Here is a 17,892-nt window from a genome sequence, read left to right on the forward strand (position 1 = left end):
CCCTAATCAAACATGCATCCGTATATATTTTTTACTCTATTTTCCTGTTATTATTACGACTTATGTCAGGTTGTTTTCTTGAGATCTTGACTTAAATATCTATTATTCTCAGATTTACAAAAGCACACAACAAACAGAAACAAACCCAACTTACCTCATTAGTCGTTTGCATGTCCTGTTTACATCACAGCATAGGTTTCAGGCATTAATATGATCTGTTTGGAAATAATCAATCTTCTTTCTGATACTTTTTGTTTGCTTTTGAACAGTTCTTGAGTTGTTTCTCTTTTGTACAGTGGATAAAATACGTAAAGATCCAACAGTCTTAAATCACACTCCAGAATCCGTCTAAATCAAAACCTTTGCTTCTGTTTGAAGGCAGCATCAGTTTTCTCATAAAACCACGTCTCCGTTGAAAAGTTCTATGTTCAGTGATGGGGAAGAAATGTACTTTATTTTTGTCAATGAAATGATAATGCAACGTTGTTGATTGTGTTTGTACAGAGTGTGTGTTGGATTCAAGGTGTTTTCTGTTTGTGTGTGTTGTGATGTTGACTTTATGTTCTGTGCACAATAAGAATAATGTCAATGATTTTTTTTTTTATTAATGTTTTCCCTGAAACATGTACCACCTGTGAGACTGTCCTATTTATGCTTCCATCACAATAAACGTGTATTTTTACTAAATGAAACGAGAGGTTTTTTACCTGCTTTACAGTCACACAGCAGAGACTCAGTGCTGCCCACATGTGGACAACAACACATCAGTGAGACGGTTTCAAGAAAACACTGAATCCACAAGTCTGCTAAAAGATCAGGAAGCAATTACTTTCTTATTTAATCAGTCACACGGTCACGAAGTCACGGGACCAGTGCTTTTAACATTGCATATAGTGTACTTTTTTTGTGGAAGTGGGGGATTTTTCTCGAAAGGTATTGAATGAGTGAAATTGAACAGTTGAAGGGTTAGAAAATATTTGAAATACTTTTAATTCCCAGATTTACGAGGGTACCTGAATGCAGCGCGCCAGATTGTGAAATAATGGAGAGAACTGACGCAGTGACACATAAGACTTTCACTTCCTAGAACAACAGCTTTGACAGCAGACAGAGACGTGATGAAGAGAGCAGAAAGCAGCCTGACAGGCTTGTTTAAAATATCATTAAAACAGCTTAGTCATTTCAACACTTGTTTTCTTTAAACATTGCTGGTTCTTTCTGTACGGCTCTTTGAAGTGGACGCAGCACAATGGTAGGATTTATTTGACATGAGTAACTTTGTGCTTCCTCTGGCTCTCACTTTGTTCAGGCTTTATCGAGGATAAGAGGAGAAAACATGCTCAATAAACACAGCTAGGAAAAGATGTGAATGAGACAACACATGTTTTATGACCTGCTGCTCATTCCCTTGTTCCTCTGTTAAACTTATAAACTATAAATATGAAACCCCTGCACCTAATAAACTATATGATCAGAGGCAGTACACTGTTAGTGTTTCATTATTTATTATATCGACCAGAAGTTTATTAAAATAATTGATGAAAGTTAGGCTACAATTAGATTCTATGTACTGTTTCGTATTTAAATCTAAATATGAAGGTTTATTTAGTTTATTTGAGTTTATTTAAAAAGTCAGTTCAAACTACAATAATTAAAATGCTTCAGATTGCTTTGAGCCACATAAGCCAAATCTAACTCAAATCGTTTATAAAAGTCATTCTACCTAGAGGAAAGTTGGAAGTGTAATGTCTGTAGAGTAAAAATGCAGCTCAAACTATTTTTAAAAGATTACAAACTATCTTTAAAATGTGGAATCTTCTGGTGTGACTGTAGTGACTCATTATCTCTAAAAGGAGCTCTTAACAAAGAGTGCTTGCTAATATTGAAACAAGTCTTTCAAAGGGGAAATTCCATTTTTGCTGAAGCTAAAAAAAACATGTACACAACAACAGCTTAAGTTAAAACATGAATATGTTCTGTAAATAATACTTCATTATAGCTGACTTATAATCTGAATGAGGTAAAGTGTCTACAGCTTGTTCTGTGTGGTGATAGCAGCAGGAACAAAGCTGTTTTTGTACCGCTGTGTTCTGCATGTCGGGACTAAAAGCTCCATGCAGGTTGTACACTGATGCTACACACGACTGCCTGTCCCTATATGTAGACTATGTAGAAATGATGTTGTGTATAGTTAGACAGTTTCATGTATTTTCATTAGAAACTACAATTTACTATAGTAAATCTTACTGTGTATGTTGTTGTATGATGAATAAAAATGTGTCACACACACACTTCATGTAAGAGTATACCAGGTGATGCTTTACTGATATAAAATCATCTTATTCTCAGTGTCAATCTTCAACTCTGTCTCTCTCCTTCAGAGCTGACTGTTGTGCAGTAAACATGGGTAAGATAGAAGAAGCCAAGGTGTCGTGCCTGAGCGTCCTCACCTACCACAGAGAGCTGCTGGTCAACAGGCTGAGGAGCATCCAGTGCATCCTGGACAACCTGTCGGCCTCGGGCTTCGTCTGTGAGGAAGATGTCGAGATCGTACAGCAAACTGCCACCAAGACGGATCAGGTCGGAAAACTATCTGATAAACACTCATTCAAAAAAACAACCAGATGTGCCTCACGTTTGTTACTGGCGGTAAAGAATTAAAGTAATATTATTGTTTTCCAGGTGCGCAAAATCCTGGAGTTGGTGCAATGCAAAGGAGAGGAGGCCTGTGAATTCTTTATTTACATCATTTATAAAGTATGTGATGCATACATAGACCTCCAGCCGTGGCTGCAAGAGCTCAACTACCACCCCAGCAATACCATTTCACTGATGAAAGTAGTAAACACAGATCCCAGTAAGTATTCAAATCACTCATGATGCCAAATGTTCCTATTTTAGCTCTTCATAGATTTTCAGGATTATGTCATTTAAAGGCCCGTGGTGCAGTCAATCTGGGATTAAAAGTTCACTGTGTCTGTCAGGGCGCCGGGCTCCTAGTGGTTAGTGAATGTGCCCCATGTGTGGCGGCTGTGGCTCTTTCCTGAATGTCATTCCCTTCTCTCTCTCTCTCTCTCTCTCTCTCTCTCTCTCTCTCTCTCTCTCTCTGATCTCTGACTCTCCTCAGTCACGTCTCTTAATAAAGGCGTAAAAAAGCCCCAAAATAAACTTTAATAAAGTGCACCGTGTGGCTAGTTAACTAGTAATCATACATAAACAAATCGTCAGTCCTCTAGTATAACCTGAGGTTATGACGTTCATTTTGGAGCCTGTCATTTTTAGTGATGCTAAATGCTATGCTAGTGCTTTTCATTTCAACTTAAAAGGATCAATGATCAGTCTCTTTAAACCGGATGTTTTATCTTTTTTAAAAAAAGAAAAAAGAGCAGTGAGTGGACCAAATGTCTCCTGATAGTTTGATCTAACTTCAGCAGCTATCCAGGTGCATGAAGAGGTCAAAAACACTCTGAGCGAGGTGATCAGGAAGATCAACTTTATGAAGAAATGAGACCGACGTGTTTCAGGATGAGATCAGACTATATGACCCCGACACTTAACCCACTTCTCTTCAAAGAAGTCACTCATCCATTGAACTCCATTGAACTCGTTTTAAGATGAATGAAGGAAGAAAAAAACAAGCTGAGCTGTGTTTTTTTGCACTTAGTCATCATCCTTTCACTTCTCGTTCACTATCACTCACGTTCTCACCATATATATAATTATATGCATGGTGACACTGCAAGTGGTTATGGATGTTGATCTCTTCTGTTCTGGTGATTAACCTTTGATATACTGGGGAACCAAATACCACGCCTTCAACTTGTTTAGACAAACTCAAAACACTGAAGGAAAGAATGTCCTTTTCTTTTCCGATTGATCTGACTATTCTGGTCCTGAATATGAAATGATGATTTCTGGAACGGACTCTGGTTACAATGACCGTTCTAACTAACTCTGTGTCTTGGTCCTCTCAGTCAGCAGGTATTGTGAGAAGTTGAGGCATGAGATGAGCCGGGACACCAGCTTCATCATGTCGTATGGCCAGAAGGAGGAGACCCGTCTGGAGGATCTGTACACTGACACAATGATCGAAGTGTTGAACGAATCCAATGAAAGTCTGGGCTTCTTGGAGAGTCTGAACCAGCTCCTGGACGACCAGGCAGTCTTCAATCCCCAAGGTGAAACCATCTATGTGAGGGGCGATGCCGGCGTGGGAAAATCCATCCTCCTGCAGAAGCTCCAGAACCTCTGGTCCAAAAAGGAGCTCCGTACCGACGCCATTTTCTTCTTTAAGTTCCGCTGTAGGATGTTCAGCAGTTTCAAGGACGCAGAACAGATCTCCCTCCGAGAGCTGCTGTTCAAATACAACTGCTACCCAGACCACGATCCCGACAGTGAGGTGTTTGATTACATCCTGCGCTTCCCTGACAAGGTGATCTTTACGTTCGATGGTTACGACGAGATCCAGGAGGATCTCGACCTGATCAATGTGCCTGAAGTGGCGTCACCAGAAGACAAGGCGCACCCACTCCAACTGCTGGTCAGCCTGCTCTGTGGGAAGCTACTCAAGGGTTCCCAGAAAGTGCTGACAGCCCGGACAGGGATCGAGATCCAGAGCAAGGTGATCAGGAAGAAGGTGACTCTGCGGGGGTTCTCCCCTGTTCACCTGAAGAGCTACATCGACCTGCACTTTAAAGAGCAGGAGATCAGAGAGGTGGTGAAGGTCCAGCTGGATGCTAGCCCGCACCTCTGCGGCCTGTGCTCCACCCCGCTCTTCTGCTGGATCGTATTCAAGAGCTTCAGTCACCTGCACGGCATGCACGATAGATTCCAACTCCCTGAAACGAGCATCACGCTCACTGACATCTTCCTCATGCTGTGCGAGGTGTTCCTCAGCCGCTCATCCTCGCCTGCACCCTCCCTGCTGAAGAAAAGCACTCGCTGTGCTTCGGACACTTTCAAAGGAGGGCTCAGGCCTTTAGCTGCGTTTGCCAAGCTAGCGCTTGAAGGTATGGAGAGAGGAAGCTTCATCTGCAGCCAGGAGGAGATCTCTGCGTGTGGCCTGGTGGAGGAGGACCTACCGCTGGGCTTCCTGCGACCCGTCAGTGAGTACGACGCCAACGACAGCCCATCCGTGTTCGAGTTCCTCCACATCACTCTCCAGTCGTTCTTGTCGGCGTTGGCTCTGGTGTTGGACGAGCAGGCTGCTCCCAGCTCCATCCTGAAGTTCTTCACAGAGTGCAGCAGGAAGAGGGAAACATCGTGTCTGCCTTTCGACTTCTGTATCGGCGGCTCATCGAAGCCCGGCGAGAAGAAGCCGTTTGCGACTAACGAGCATCTACAGTTTACAAACCTGTTCTTATGTGGACTGCTCTCGAAGGCTCACAGCGGCCTGATGGAGCATCTGCTGTCTCCTGTGTTACTGAAGAAGAAACGAGTCTTACTTAAATCCTACCTCTCCACCTGTGTGAAGTCCCACCTCAGCGGGCTTTCCCCCTACGACAGCAATGAGGGCAAGAAGGTCCACGTTTTACCGAACTTCCTGTGGATACTGAGGTGTATCTTTGAGACTGGAAGCAGAGACATCGCTCAGATGACGGCCAAGGGCATCACGGCCAGCCTCATCAAGCTGGGTTACTGTAACGTCTTCTCGGGCGACTGCACGGCCATCAACTTCGTGCTGCAGCACCGTAAGAAGCTCATGGGTCTGGACATGGACAACAACAACATCAGTGACTACGGGGTGAAGCAGCTGCAGCCCTCCTTTTCTAAGATGACCGTAGTGAGGTAAGACCTGCACCTGCGGAGAGTCAGTTATCTCGGGAGAAAGAGCCCTCACTTGACGTGTAACTAGTTATTTATCTTTTGTCCTGTACGAAAGAAAGAAAAAGATTTAGTTATAGCGAGTCAAATCTGGAGAAATGAGCTCAGCGTCATGAGGAAACCAGCATTGTGATCCAGTGCTGAGATAAATATGAGCGGGTCTATAGAGAGAACGACCAGAATTCAGCAGCACATCAAAACATATGGATGAATGTCCACCTCGGGCTTCCGTAGAAATCCATTCAAAGAGTGCTTATTTTTGGTTGAGAAAGTTTTGGTTCTGATCCGGCCGTTTGAACGTCTGTGCGTTGATCAGGTTTCTCTGTGCTTTTTATGCCTTTCTTATAGATGTAGGATAGTGAATAGAGTCAGAGATCAGGGACGTGCAGGAAGGGGCCGCAGGTCAGATTTGAAGCCAGGTCGCTGAACCATTCAGCCACCGGCGCTCTAAAGATATTTTTTGAAATAAAATGAAATAAGTGCTTTGTAAATGATTAACACCAACAAGTACTAAAGTGATCTGTCACAGACAGGATTTCTCATCTTGACAGATCTCTCTCCATAATATCTTCACTCATGCAAAGAGGATGCCCAGATGGATTTCACTGTTATATTCGCACAGTCTGAGACGGACAGATGTCTGCTTCGGGCTTTTCGTAGATTTGGGAAGTTTCTCACACCTGTCTGCTTCCATCATTCAATCCAAGTGCTCTTCTTCAGGTTGTGTGTCAATCACCTGTCTGACAGCAGCATGGAGGTTCTGGCAGAGGAGCTGTGTAAGCACAGAGTTGTTGAGGTGTTGGGGTGAGTAAACGTTCTGTTCCAGTCATCTCAAATAGTCTCGAGAACAAATTCAAATTATGAGAAGGGTTGACCAACAACAACTCCCAGTGACATGTTTAAACATTCATATGCAATTCAAAACAGTTCATAAGATTATATTTACAAAGTGAAGCTGACCATGAAATCTTCAGTCGTGCATGCACTAATGCACTTACAGACTTAGCTAACTTCTTGGCTGGAGTTTGATTCACAAGTCTGGGGCCGGATTAGGTAATGTGGTGAAGCGCTGACATCAGTCTGTTAAGATGCACCTGTATGCTCAGCCTGTAGGAGGCTGCACGGTGATGTGTTTATCGTTTGACACAAGGTGCATAAATGATGCTTTTCCACATTCAACTGAGATTTTTTTTTTTAAAGAGAACTGAGCCATGCAAAGGTAAAATAGTGTTGTTGTTTTCCATCAACAGGCCGCAGAAAAATTCTACGATGGCTTTACTAAAAATGCGCCAAAAGAAACAAAATAGCATGAGAGGAATGTGATTTCAAAAAAAAAATTACATGTTGATTCAGATAATTTGATTTTCTCCAGATACACTTCTTAAGATTTTGGTTGAAGTTGTCTTTAGGTCCTGACAGTATTTAATAACTCAAGTGCTCTGAAAAAGTAATTTAAAAAATCCATCATCTGCAGCAGTTGTAAACACGTAAAGACTTTGACCAATGTCTGCACTCGGTACACGTTTTTAAACCAATCACGCCTCTCTACCTCATGCATGCACGAGCCCACACTCAGAGCATGAGCTGAAATCCACTTCTGGACCAATGGCACCAGTGTATGTAATGTAAGTGAGGGGGCGTGGCTTTAGACGGAGCATGGGAGAATGGAGAGGATGCTACTTTCAAAATCATGCTAGTTTTTAAAAATGACCTACCCTGCCTTTAATCTGACCCCATGTTCACATTATTCCTTACAATCTTAATTATGAGTAAAGGTACCTTCAGACAAATCTGTGACAAAGTGAAATGTATCAGACAATATCTCAGAAACACCTGAAAGAAACTCTGCCGACTTCCCCTCAGAGTCAAAGGCTCCACAGATCAGACTGGGTCATTTAGTTTATTTTCAGGATGTCAAATCAGTTTCCACAAACCTTACGCAATATACGCTGCCTCCCTTTAGCTCCTCCCACTCTCGTCCTCAGGCTTTACAACAATCACATCACTGACGTTGGAGCAAAGCTGGTTGCTCAGATAATCGAGGAGTGTCCAAAGCTGCGAGTACTCAAGTATGTTTTTTAAAAAATATATAATATCATTTTTTTCTTTTTCAGTTGAATTTACAAATTCAGTGATTGCAAAAAACAAAAAAGACAAAGATGAAGTCATGCTCTTGTTTAATTTTACTGTTTATTCCAAACACTTTGTCTCTAGGATTGGTAAAAACAGGATCACTGGTGTCGGTGGGAGGTTTCTGGCCGGAGCGATACAGAAGAGCACTTCTATATTTGATGTGGGGTAAGACTGCAACATGTTTGGTTTTGCACTTTGAATATCAGACTCTTGAAATGGAGTGATTTTTCTCTACTAACAAAAGCAGTGAAGAGACAATCAGTGATGTGTGACTGAGACGATGAATGGAGGATCGGTTTAAAGGGGGGATCTCTGTTCAAACTGGGACCTGCGTGTATTCAATATGATTGAGCATAAAGAGAGAGCTGTAACATTGCTGTAAAGCTAACACACTCCATTAACAAAAGATTCATTGTTTAATTCCTCTGTATATGTGAGACGCTGGACTGTGTGTGTGTTTTATCTGGTATCTACTGGAGTTATTCCAGAAAACGTTTGAAAACATCAATAGAATTATGGGTGAGGAATAAACAATTCCTGTGTTTCCCTTTAAGAGCTTTGACAGCTTGAATAAAATGTGATTAAATGATGCTGAATAAGTCGGGCTAAGTTGTCAACTTTGGTTGAACATTGAAGGTCACGTTTAGAAGAGTTCTGATGACAGTTTTGATGTGTTTTTTTTCTCCTTCTTGCAGAATGTGGGGGAACAGCATCGGAGACGAGGGAGCAGAAGCCTTTGCAGAAGCTTTGAGACACCACCCGAGCCTCACCAACCTCAGGTGAGAGGAACAGCTTCCTGTAAAGAGAAGAGAAATGCACAGATCCGACTCGCTGATTGTTAATTGAATCATCAAACTGCCTTTGTGTCGTAGCCTCTCAGCCAATAGCATCACAGCTGCTGGAGGGAAGAGCCTGGCAGAAGCACTGAGAGAGAACACGGTCCTCAGGATATTCTGGTAGGCGGGTCTCTTCTTCGGCGTGGGTTCCTGCACAGCTCTGTGATGAACAACATGTGTGCTCTGTGGCAGGTTGGTGCAGAATGAGGTGACTGATGATGCAGCGCCACACTTGGCTGCGTTGATCCAGGCGAACACAGGTTTGAGCCACCTGTGGTAAGGACAAACACGTCGATTCACGAACATGACTCGTCACGAAGGATCAGACATCGATTGACAGACACTCACCTCCTTTGTTCATTTATCTGCAGGTTAATCAGCAACCAGTTGACCGTGGACGGGATCAGACAGCTCTCGGAGGCCCTGACTCACAACACAGCACTCAAAGAGATCTGGTAAGGCATTCACTGGGACTCTGTGCCAGTGAATTTCTTTACTTTTAAAGCCTCCCAATCAATCAATCTTTATTTCTATAGCACATTTCAAACAACCTTGTTTGACCAAAGTGCTGTACAAGCAAAGAAACGCATGAATGAAACAGCATAGAGTAATTATGTACTGATGTAAACCAGCACTGATTCATCGTAGTGAAGCTTTATATGTGTTATTCAATGTAATAAGTATTTCTGCCGTGCTATTCCAGTTCACTTCTGACTTTGACAGTGAAAACATGCAACCTGTGACAGTCATCATGTTGAGCACAGTGTGAGTGTGCCCTAACTGAAGTTTGTTTGCACTTCTGCTCTTGATTTGAAACACTGGATGCTGCTGCTTGCTCACACAGAGAATGTATCCTCAGGACTTTAGAAAAGTCAAAGTATCAGACCTTCAAGTACTCACCATTCACACAGTCCGAACATCTGTCTGGATGTCTTCAAATCCATCCTCGGGGGTTTCTCTGTCCTAAAGAAACATTGATTCTAGAGGGATCACAACTTGTCTGTTCACATGTCATGTTTGGTTCTTTCAAAGAATGACTTGTTTTCAGTCAGTACATTATATAAAGTGGAGTGGTGGTAGAATAACAGGAGACATTTTCAGCAAAGTACTGTCATCCTGAACAGACCATTCCCATCATGAAGACTGTCACTCAGAACACCTTCAAACTTTCAAATAAATGTTTTAATGAAGACAGTCACAATCTGTAAAAGGACATTTTGATTATTAAGAATGTCAGTGGATCAATCGTTTAGCCTTAAAACAAGTATCAAAACTAACGTATGGATTGTGATCAAATCTGATTGGCACAGCAGCATAGTTGTAAATACTGATGATAGTGGTTATTTTTCAGTCATTACTAAAGACTTCACAGCATCAACACTCGTGTTCCCTGTGTGAGACAGCGAGGGCATGTCTGATGTTGTGTCTTTGTGTTCCCACAGTGTGAAAGGAAACCAGCTCTCTGAGGATGAAGAGAAACTGTTTGTGGCCGAGAAAAGGCTGCTCTTCCACTGACCACACGCTCACTGCACGAGACGTGTGTGTGTGTGTGTGTGTGTGTGTGTGTGTGTGGCAGAGACGATGTTACGTGTGTTCACTGTCAGCTTGTGTGTGTCGATGTGGTAAACGTTCACCTGAAATGTCGACAAATGTCCGACAGTCTTCCACGACTGTTAAAGGAAAAAGGAAGTAGACGAAGAGGAAGAAAACAAACCTACGACTTCCTTCTTTATAACCTGTTTTTTCTGGACTCTTTGGTGTAAGTTTTTTCTTTTTTATACGTTTTGTGAAAAAAAATAAAAAATAACTTTATAGTATTTGATATTTGCTACACAAGGTGTGGTTGGTTTATGTTCAGTCACCTCCCCACCCGACCCCTCACCATATACGTCGACACAGAAGTATGTACGATACAACACGAGTCCTTTGTTCATACGTGCCAATTACTGAAGTCAGTATCTAAAGCAGTGGTGTCCAAACTTTTTTTCTTGCGGGCCAAAATTGTCGCGTTAGAATGGCTCACGGGCCACAGGGTTTTTGTTTTGTTTGTTTTTTTAAATATTGGAAGGAACTTTTTGTATTTTGACCTCTTCAAAAAATAATGTAAATACACCATAACTAATTGCAGTGGGAAACTGTTGTGTTCTAAATTTTTGGAAAGAATAGTCAGGCTTTTATAGGTCTCCCTCGCTAACATGAAAAAGAAAAAAAGAACGAATTATGCCATCTGATGAGGCCTGGGGCCAAAATCTTCTGATTCTTCGATTTGAAGTCAAGGGTCACAAAAAATCCACTCAAGGGCCACAAATGGCCCCCGGGCCGCACTTTGGACACCCCTGATCAATAAATACAAATACAGAGGATGGAAACAACTGTGCGTGACAAAGTGAAAACACTTTTACAGAGGAAGCACTGCAACATGTCGCTTCCAGATTTGTAACACGCAACCACACTTTTAAAAAAAGTACCCACACCCTGGGACTAACACAACTCAATCACATTTGTATTGCAGGATTTACACACCGAGCCTCTCGTTCTTTTTCTATTTTTTTTTCCAGCTTTGATTTTTACTTTGTCTAAATTGAAGCAACCGCAGAAAAACTTCTCTCACACATGCACCATGTTGCAGAATGTCTTTGCCCTCTGTTGACGCCTGACAGGGTGCAGCTGTTTGGTGGCTCTATAAACCAAATGTATGCGTCTTGTAATTAGTACGGTCAGCAACACAATATTGTGCAATCCTGTTGGGCGCACCTCTAAGATTTAGCATCATTGTGTTGTCATGATTGGCTACAAGGCCCGGAAGACTGAGCTTTAATAATGGAGAGGTTGGAAGGACTACAAAAGAGCTGAGTTCTTGTGGCGGTGTTTAGTACTCTGAGCAATCGGTATGAAACAGCTGGACATTCTCAGAGACCGTCCACACTGTCATGTGACGCTGTCGGGGAAAGGACGTCTCATGTCTCTAAAAACTGATTTCCTCGGTCCTCTGTCCTCTGATTCGTTTCCTCTGTGCATCTCTGGTGAGGACAGTCGATGCAAATAAGGGACTTGAGCTTGTATAGCACAGCACTAGTCTTCTGATTGGTGAGGCCACAGCTACACATTCACACACTGATGGCAGTGAGCGCTGTGTAGTAATTCCATGACCAAATATTCATACGCCATTCAAGGTTAAATGTCTTGCACAAGGACTACTGCAGGAGCTGGGGATCGAACCCTCAACCTTCCAGCTAAGAGACAACAAGTCTACCAACTGAACCGTTCTGTATTACATTTAGTTCATGTTGAATATTTCTGTTCCTCCATTGTGTATATGAATTCCTATCTTTAATCAGGTCTTTATTTTATTTTTGATGTATTTATGAAATGTTTTCATGATGTCCAAATACATGTATGTCACAGTCTGGCAGCCTTGTTGAGAGCAATGCAACAGAGACTGGTTTACTGGTTACAAAAAAACTAACTCTTTAAAAATGGTCAGAAGATCCTTCTGTGATAAATCGTTGATGAAACGTCTTTGTTTCCATGAAGAAATAATCTTTAAAATGTCTGATTCATGAAGAAAAGAAGCTTGAGAGAAACAGTTTCATCTGAGCTTTTCAGATCTGCAGTGTGTATTTTTCATTTTTTAAGAGAAGTCAGCCTTCTCACTATGTTGAGCCATCAAAGTGCAAAATTCACAAAATAAATGTTGGTTGCGCTCACGACCTCTGGTAGTCTATAACGGTAAGATTTACACACACACACACACACACACTCACACACACACACACACAATACACACACACACACACACACACACACACACACACACACACACAGTGTCTTACAGGGAATATTTCACGCTGTGATGGACATTTAATGCATAACCACTTTGTAAACGCTCTTGTTAAATTAATGTGTGTTGTCCCTTTTAAACATAGAAATAAAATAATAAATCTACATGTTTATGGCATGCATTGCATGATTTGTTTTATCTGGACATATTTACAGATCAAATAAGACAGAAAACGAAATGGTGTCATTACATAGCCTGTCCACCAGGGCACACTCTAATCCACAGTTAATAATGAGCTCAGCTCTGTCTGCATGTGGCTGAGCATGAAGGTGAAGAATTCATAGACTATGTGATATACCATAGTCCAGTCTCTTTGAATTGATTTCTCTTTTGTTGTTGAAATGTGCTGTATAAATAAACTTGCCTTGTCTTTTGGGATCATGTTTTGACAAATACAGTAAAGGCAGGTCCCTATGAAAGGCCAGCTGATAAAATGAACATGAGATTATTACAAAGTTATTATATAAACGAACTGTCATAGAAAGACAGAATAATGCTGGTACAGGTTCAGCGTGCTGCCTAACAAATTAGATAAGAGATTTATTCAAATGTGTTTATTGATGTCCTGACTTTGAATCGTTTCTTTAGGCTGTGCATTTATAGTTTCATGCTCTTCCTCATCTTTGCTGTGCAACAGATTGGATTGATATAAATGAAAAGCTCGTGTTGACCTCGAGAATAAAGGCAGTCATCTCATGGACTTACACAGAAAAAAGCCTTGACTTGTGATAGAAGTTTTACGGTAATACCATTAATAATGTTATTCACTGAGACTTCCTTTTGTTTACTTATCCATGATCTGTATTGGTACTCTCTCTCTTTGTGGGCCCCTTATGCTTTAATCTGGCTCTGGTTTGAAGCATTTCATTGGTTCTTATTTTGGGCAGAAGATCTGTTTCGAAAGTCAAAGAAGCAACACACTGAAGCCGACGATCCGCTGAAATGTCTTTACTTTTCTGCATTACAAAAGAAGAGAGAAACAGCAAGTGTGAATTTCAAAGACTAGTTTTTTTTTTTCTCATTGTGGGAACCAGTTCCATCATCTCTGCAGCAGCTGAAGAATGATCAATGCTATAATTAATACATAGCCTATCTGCCGTTCACAGACATTATAAAAACAACAGCAGCTATTTAATGGTTAAAAAAAAGAAGCAAAAATCGACAGACACCTAAGAATATTTCCTCATTTCATCTCACTCGTTTAACATAAAAACATTTCATGTCATAAAATAACATTTTTCATGTTCTTGTATAATTCCTGTTATTGCTAAACACCCACAATTTTACACTGTTATAATAACATGTCACCTCTGATTGTGTTAAATGTCATGACACAAATAGCAGGTGTCTCTTTAAGTGAGCTTTAAAAGACGCTGCTCTGAGAAACATCCCGTTACAACGTGAACACTGAGAGAGTCTTTGAAGTGCTGGGTCGGGTCGTATGTCGTGCTTGTCAATAGTGAGCGCGTTAGTTGACGGAGATACTGCTCGGCATGATGTAGAACCAGACCTGTGAGCAGGTCAACATGGCTACGCAGACTGGGCCACTTTGTTTTAGCACCACACGCCCTCCTCCTCCTGCAGTGCAGGGATCAGCTGCACGCTTCAAAAGAGACGACCAACACAACCAAACCTAAGACCATTTTACAGCCACTATAACGTGATGCTAACTGTGGATACATGAGGATATGTTGACGGCTGTGAGTGCAGAGGGCGAGTGGTCTGAACTCAGCTCACATACGTACGTACTGAAGGCCGATGCTTTAATGACACTCTTTTAACTTTCACAAATTAATTTGGGAAACTGTGTTTTGTAAATGTGGTTTTTTTTTATGCTTGTACTTTTTTTTTGATTGCATAATGACTCATCCCATGGTAACCCTATCAGAATATGTTACGTGTCAGCTGATAAAGACAGCCATGCTGACCAGGATCTCCTGTGGCTAATACACTTACTATGAACAAGTCTGAACTACCCCTTTAAACAGAAAAAAGAAAAGAAAATGTTCCTGTTATAAGAAAAACAACTGAACTTTCAACTGAATGTGTTTTTATCATGGAAGCAGCCAAACTCTGCTGGGATCCTTTTCAACACATGGGGACAGGTTTGTGTACCTGAGGACCGTTATTCCTTGAAATGTGATTTAAAAGCACTCATGAAGTGTGTGTGTGTGTGTGTGTGTGTGTGTGTGTGTGTGTGTGTGTGTGTGTGTGTGTGTGAGACAATTTTCACAGTTGATTGGCACCATAATTGCAGCAGCTTCATGTCTGAAAGCGTCCTGCAGATGCAGACAGATGTCGGTGCTGCAGTCTGTCTCTGGCTTGATTCTCCTGCACTGGTAGGATGGCAGTAGTGGTTTGATGGTCCTGTAGGTCGGCTCAGTGGACCGGCTGGCTCTGCTGACAGTCTGGACTCCTCTGTCTGCTGTGGCCGGGCGTCCCCCACAACCACAACAACAACAACAACAACAACAACAACAACAACAACAACAACAACAAGGCACTGGTAGACACTGATGCTGAGAAGGAGGCGGGGGCAGAGTCAGAGGGGGAGGGCTCATCCACATGTCACCCCCTCCACCTGCCCCCACCCCTAGAACCACATCCACCTCCTCCAGTGTCCCGGTGTACAATCAGATGAAATCTGCTATCCAGTGGCCCCGCCCATCACCGTGTCCCATGTGGCTCCGTGAGGTGGAGATCAGTCCGTCGTTCAGTCTCAGACTGAGCGTGAATGTGCAACTCAAACAAAACAAAAAAAAAACACAGAAGTCTGTTTCCCTGAAGATTGCTTCAATGAGATTTGGCACACTGTGGTACTACATTATTGGGTTAATCTGATCACAGTGGTCACAGTGTCCAGCAGTCTCATGGATCCACACTTCAGATTGTAGATCGCTCTTATTCCAGAGTACCTGCAGAGAAACCAGCAGGCAGCAGCTTCATACACACGTTTCAATTCTCTTCATCCAGAATATTCCTGATTCCACTTTACTCAACATGTATGAGACATCTGTGCGCCATGCGTTTCATCGTTTAAATATGGGATAGTAAAAACCAGCCCTCTGAAAACTGACATTTACTGACATTTTGAATGAGGAAGTAAACTCACCACTGCTTCTCATACCTGTATGATTTCACTTTAGAGATACATCATTAAACCACAGTGTGATTTATGTCAAATAAACTAATAGTAATCATTTTTCATCATCCTCTTTCTTCGTAATGATGTGTACGTAAACGATAATGAACACAGCCATCAAGGAAATCTAGCCTATTGTCTTTCCTAATAACAACAGAGCTGTATATGAATGTCAAACTAAAGGTTGTATAGTCTGGAAGCGTTATTCTCTGACCTAATCTCAGTGTCATTAAAACAGAGTGGGAGCAAAATATCAGACTGAACAGTGTCATTATTTTTAAGAAGCTACAGGTCCAACTTAAACAGCAATATTTATATCACTTCTGAACATGCAGCGTTTCTCTATTTGCACTTGTTTTCTGAATACATGTGTGTTTTTGACTTTTAGCATGTTTGATGTTAACGCACTTGTTTTGCCCTTTACCAGCGTTTTGTTGTCTTTTGCAGCGTGTTTCAGTTGTTGCATTTGTTTCGGGAATTTGAATTTGCTTCTAAATGTGCTGCATGTTTTTATAAATGTGCTGCATGTTTTTATAAATGTGCTGCATGTTTTTATAAATGTGCTGCATGTTTTACAAATGTGCTGCATGTTTTTATAAATGTGCTGCATGTTTTACAAATGTGCTGCATGTTTTTATAAATGTGCTGCATGTTTTTATAAATGTGCTGCATGTTTTACAAATGTGCTGCATGTTTTTATAAATGTGCTGCATGTTTTTATAAATGTGCTGCATGTTTTTATAAATGTGCTGCATGTTTTATAAATGTGCTGCATGTTTTTATAAATGTGCTGCATGTTTTACAAATGTGCTGCATGTTTTTATAAATGTGCTGCATATTTTTATAAATGTGCTGCATGTTTTTATAAATGTGCTGCATGTTTTAAAAATGTGCTGCATGTTTTTATAAATGTGCTGCATGTTTTTAAAAATGTGCTGCGTGTTTTTATAAATGTGCTACGTGTTTTTATAAATGTGCTGCATGTTTTTATAAATGTGCTGCGTGTTTTATAAATGTGCTGCATGTTTTTATAAATGTGCTGCATGTTTTTAAAAATGTGCTGCATGTTTTATAAATGTGCTGCGTGTTTTTATAAATGTGCTGCGTGTTTTATAAATGTGCTGCATGTTTTTATAAATGTGCTGCATGTTTTTATAAATGTGCTGCATGTTTTACAAATGTGCTGCATGTTTTTATAAATGTGCTGCATGTTTTACAAATGTGCTGCATGTTTTTATAAATGTGCTGCATGTTTTTATAAATGTGCTGCATGTTTTACAAATGTGCTGCATGTTTTTATAAATGTGCTGCATGTTTTTATAAATGTGCTGCATGTTTTTATAAATGTGCTGCATGTTTTATAAATGTGCTGCATGTTTTTATAAATGTGCTGCATGTTTTACAAATGTGCTGCATGTTTTTATAAATGTGCTGCATATTTTTATAAATGTGCTGCATGTTTTTATAAATGTGCTGCATGTTTTACAAATGTGCTGCATGTTTTTATAAATGTGCTGCATGTTTTTATAAATGTGCTACGTGTTTTTATAAATGTGCTGCATGTTTTTATAAATGTGCTGCGTGTTTTATAAATGTGCTGCATGTTTTTATAAATGTGCTGCATGTTTTTAAAAATGTGCTGCATGTTTTATAAATGTGCTGCGTGTTTTTATAAATGTGCTGCGTGTTTTATAAATGTGCTGCATGTTTTATAAATGTGCTGCATGTTTTTATAAATGTGCTGCATGTTTTTATAAATGTGCTGCGTGTTTTATAAATGTGCTGCATGTTTTTACAAATGTGCTGCATGTTTTTATAAATGTGCTGCATGTTTTTATAAATGTGCTGCATGTTTTTATAAATGTGCTGCATGTTTTTATAAATGTGCTGCATGTTTTATAAATGTGCTGCGTGTTTTTACAAATGTGCTGCGTGTTTTTATAAATGTGCTGCATGTTTTTACAAATGTGCTGCGTGTTTTTATAAATGTGCTGCATGTTTTTATAAATGTGCTGCATGTTTTATAAATGTGCTGCATGTTTTATAAATGTGCTGCATGTTTTATAAATGTGCGTTGTTTCAGCAGCTGCCAAGTGTGTGACCCTTACCGGCCACCG

At 40.8% G+C, this 17,892-nt stretch overlaps 2 protein-coding genes across 2 annotated transcripts in view; one reads left to right on the forward strand and one right to left on the reverse strand.

Moving 5' to 3' along the window:
- The first annotated feature begins 1,051 nt into the window (after nucleotides 1–1,051).
- nod1 (nucleotide-binding oligomerization domain containing 1) lies at nucleotides 1,052–10,599 on the forward strand. Its single transcript, XM_079343589.1, has 12 exons — nucleotides 1,052–1,252; nucleotides 2,382–2,580; nucleotides 2,683–2,857; nucleotides 3,975–5,787; nucleotides 6,544–6,627; nucleotides 7,809–7,892; nucleotides 8,038–8,121; nucleotides 8,652–8,735; nucleotides 8,829–8,912; nucleotides 8,985–9,068; nucleotides 9,164–9,247; nucleotides 10,235–10,599. The coding sequence occupies exons 2-12, from the start codon at nucleotides 2,404–2,406 to the stop codon at nucleotides 10,305–10,307; spliced, it is 2,826 nt and encodes a 941-aa protein (XP_079199715.1). The 5' UTR covers nucleotides 1,052–1,252; nucleotides 2,382–2,403; the 3' UTR covers nucleotides 10,308–10,599.
- Nucleotides 10,600–13,566: 2,967 nt separating this feature from the next.
- The window catches only part of znrf2b (zinc and ring finger 2b), a 33,621-nt gene continuing 29,295 nt past the window's right edge, over nucleotides 13,567–17,892 (reverse strand). Inside the window, exon 5 of the mRNA XM_079343848.1 lies at nucleotides 13,567–15,548. The gene's annotated coding sequence lies outside the window, so the exon portion shown is untranslated. The remainder of the gene's footprint in view (nucleotides 15,549–17,892) is intronic.

The sequence above is a fragment of the Symphodus melops genome (genome assembly GCF_947650265.1).
Source record: "Symphodus melops genome assembly, chromosome: 5".
NCBI lineage: Eukaryota > Metazoa > Chordata > Actinopteri > Labriformes > Labridae > Symphodus > Symphodus melops.

Coding starts and splice junctions, on each gene's coding strand:
- nod1 (XM_079343589.1), top strand. CDS start 2,404: ATGGGTAAGATAGAAGAAGCCAAGGTGTCGTGCCTGAGCGTCCTCACC. Junction 5,788..6,543: donor TCTAAGATGACCGTAGTGAG/GTAAGACCTGCA, acceptor GCTCTTCTTCAG/GTTGTGTGTCAATCACCTGT. Junction 8,736..8,828: donor CCGAGCCTCACCAACCTCAG/GTGAGAGGAACA, acceptor TTTGTGTCGTAG/CCTCTCAGCCAATAGCATCA.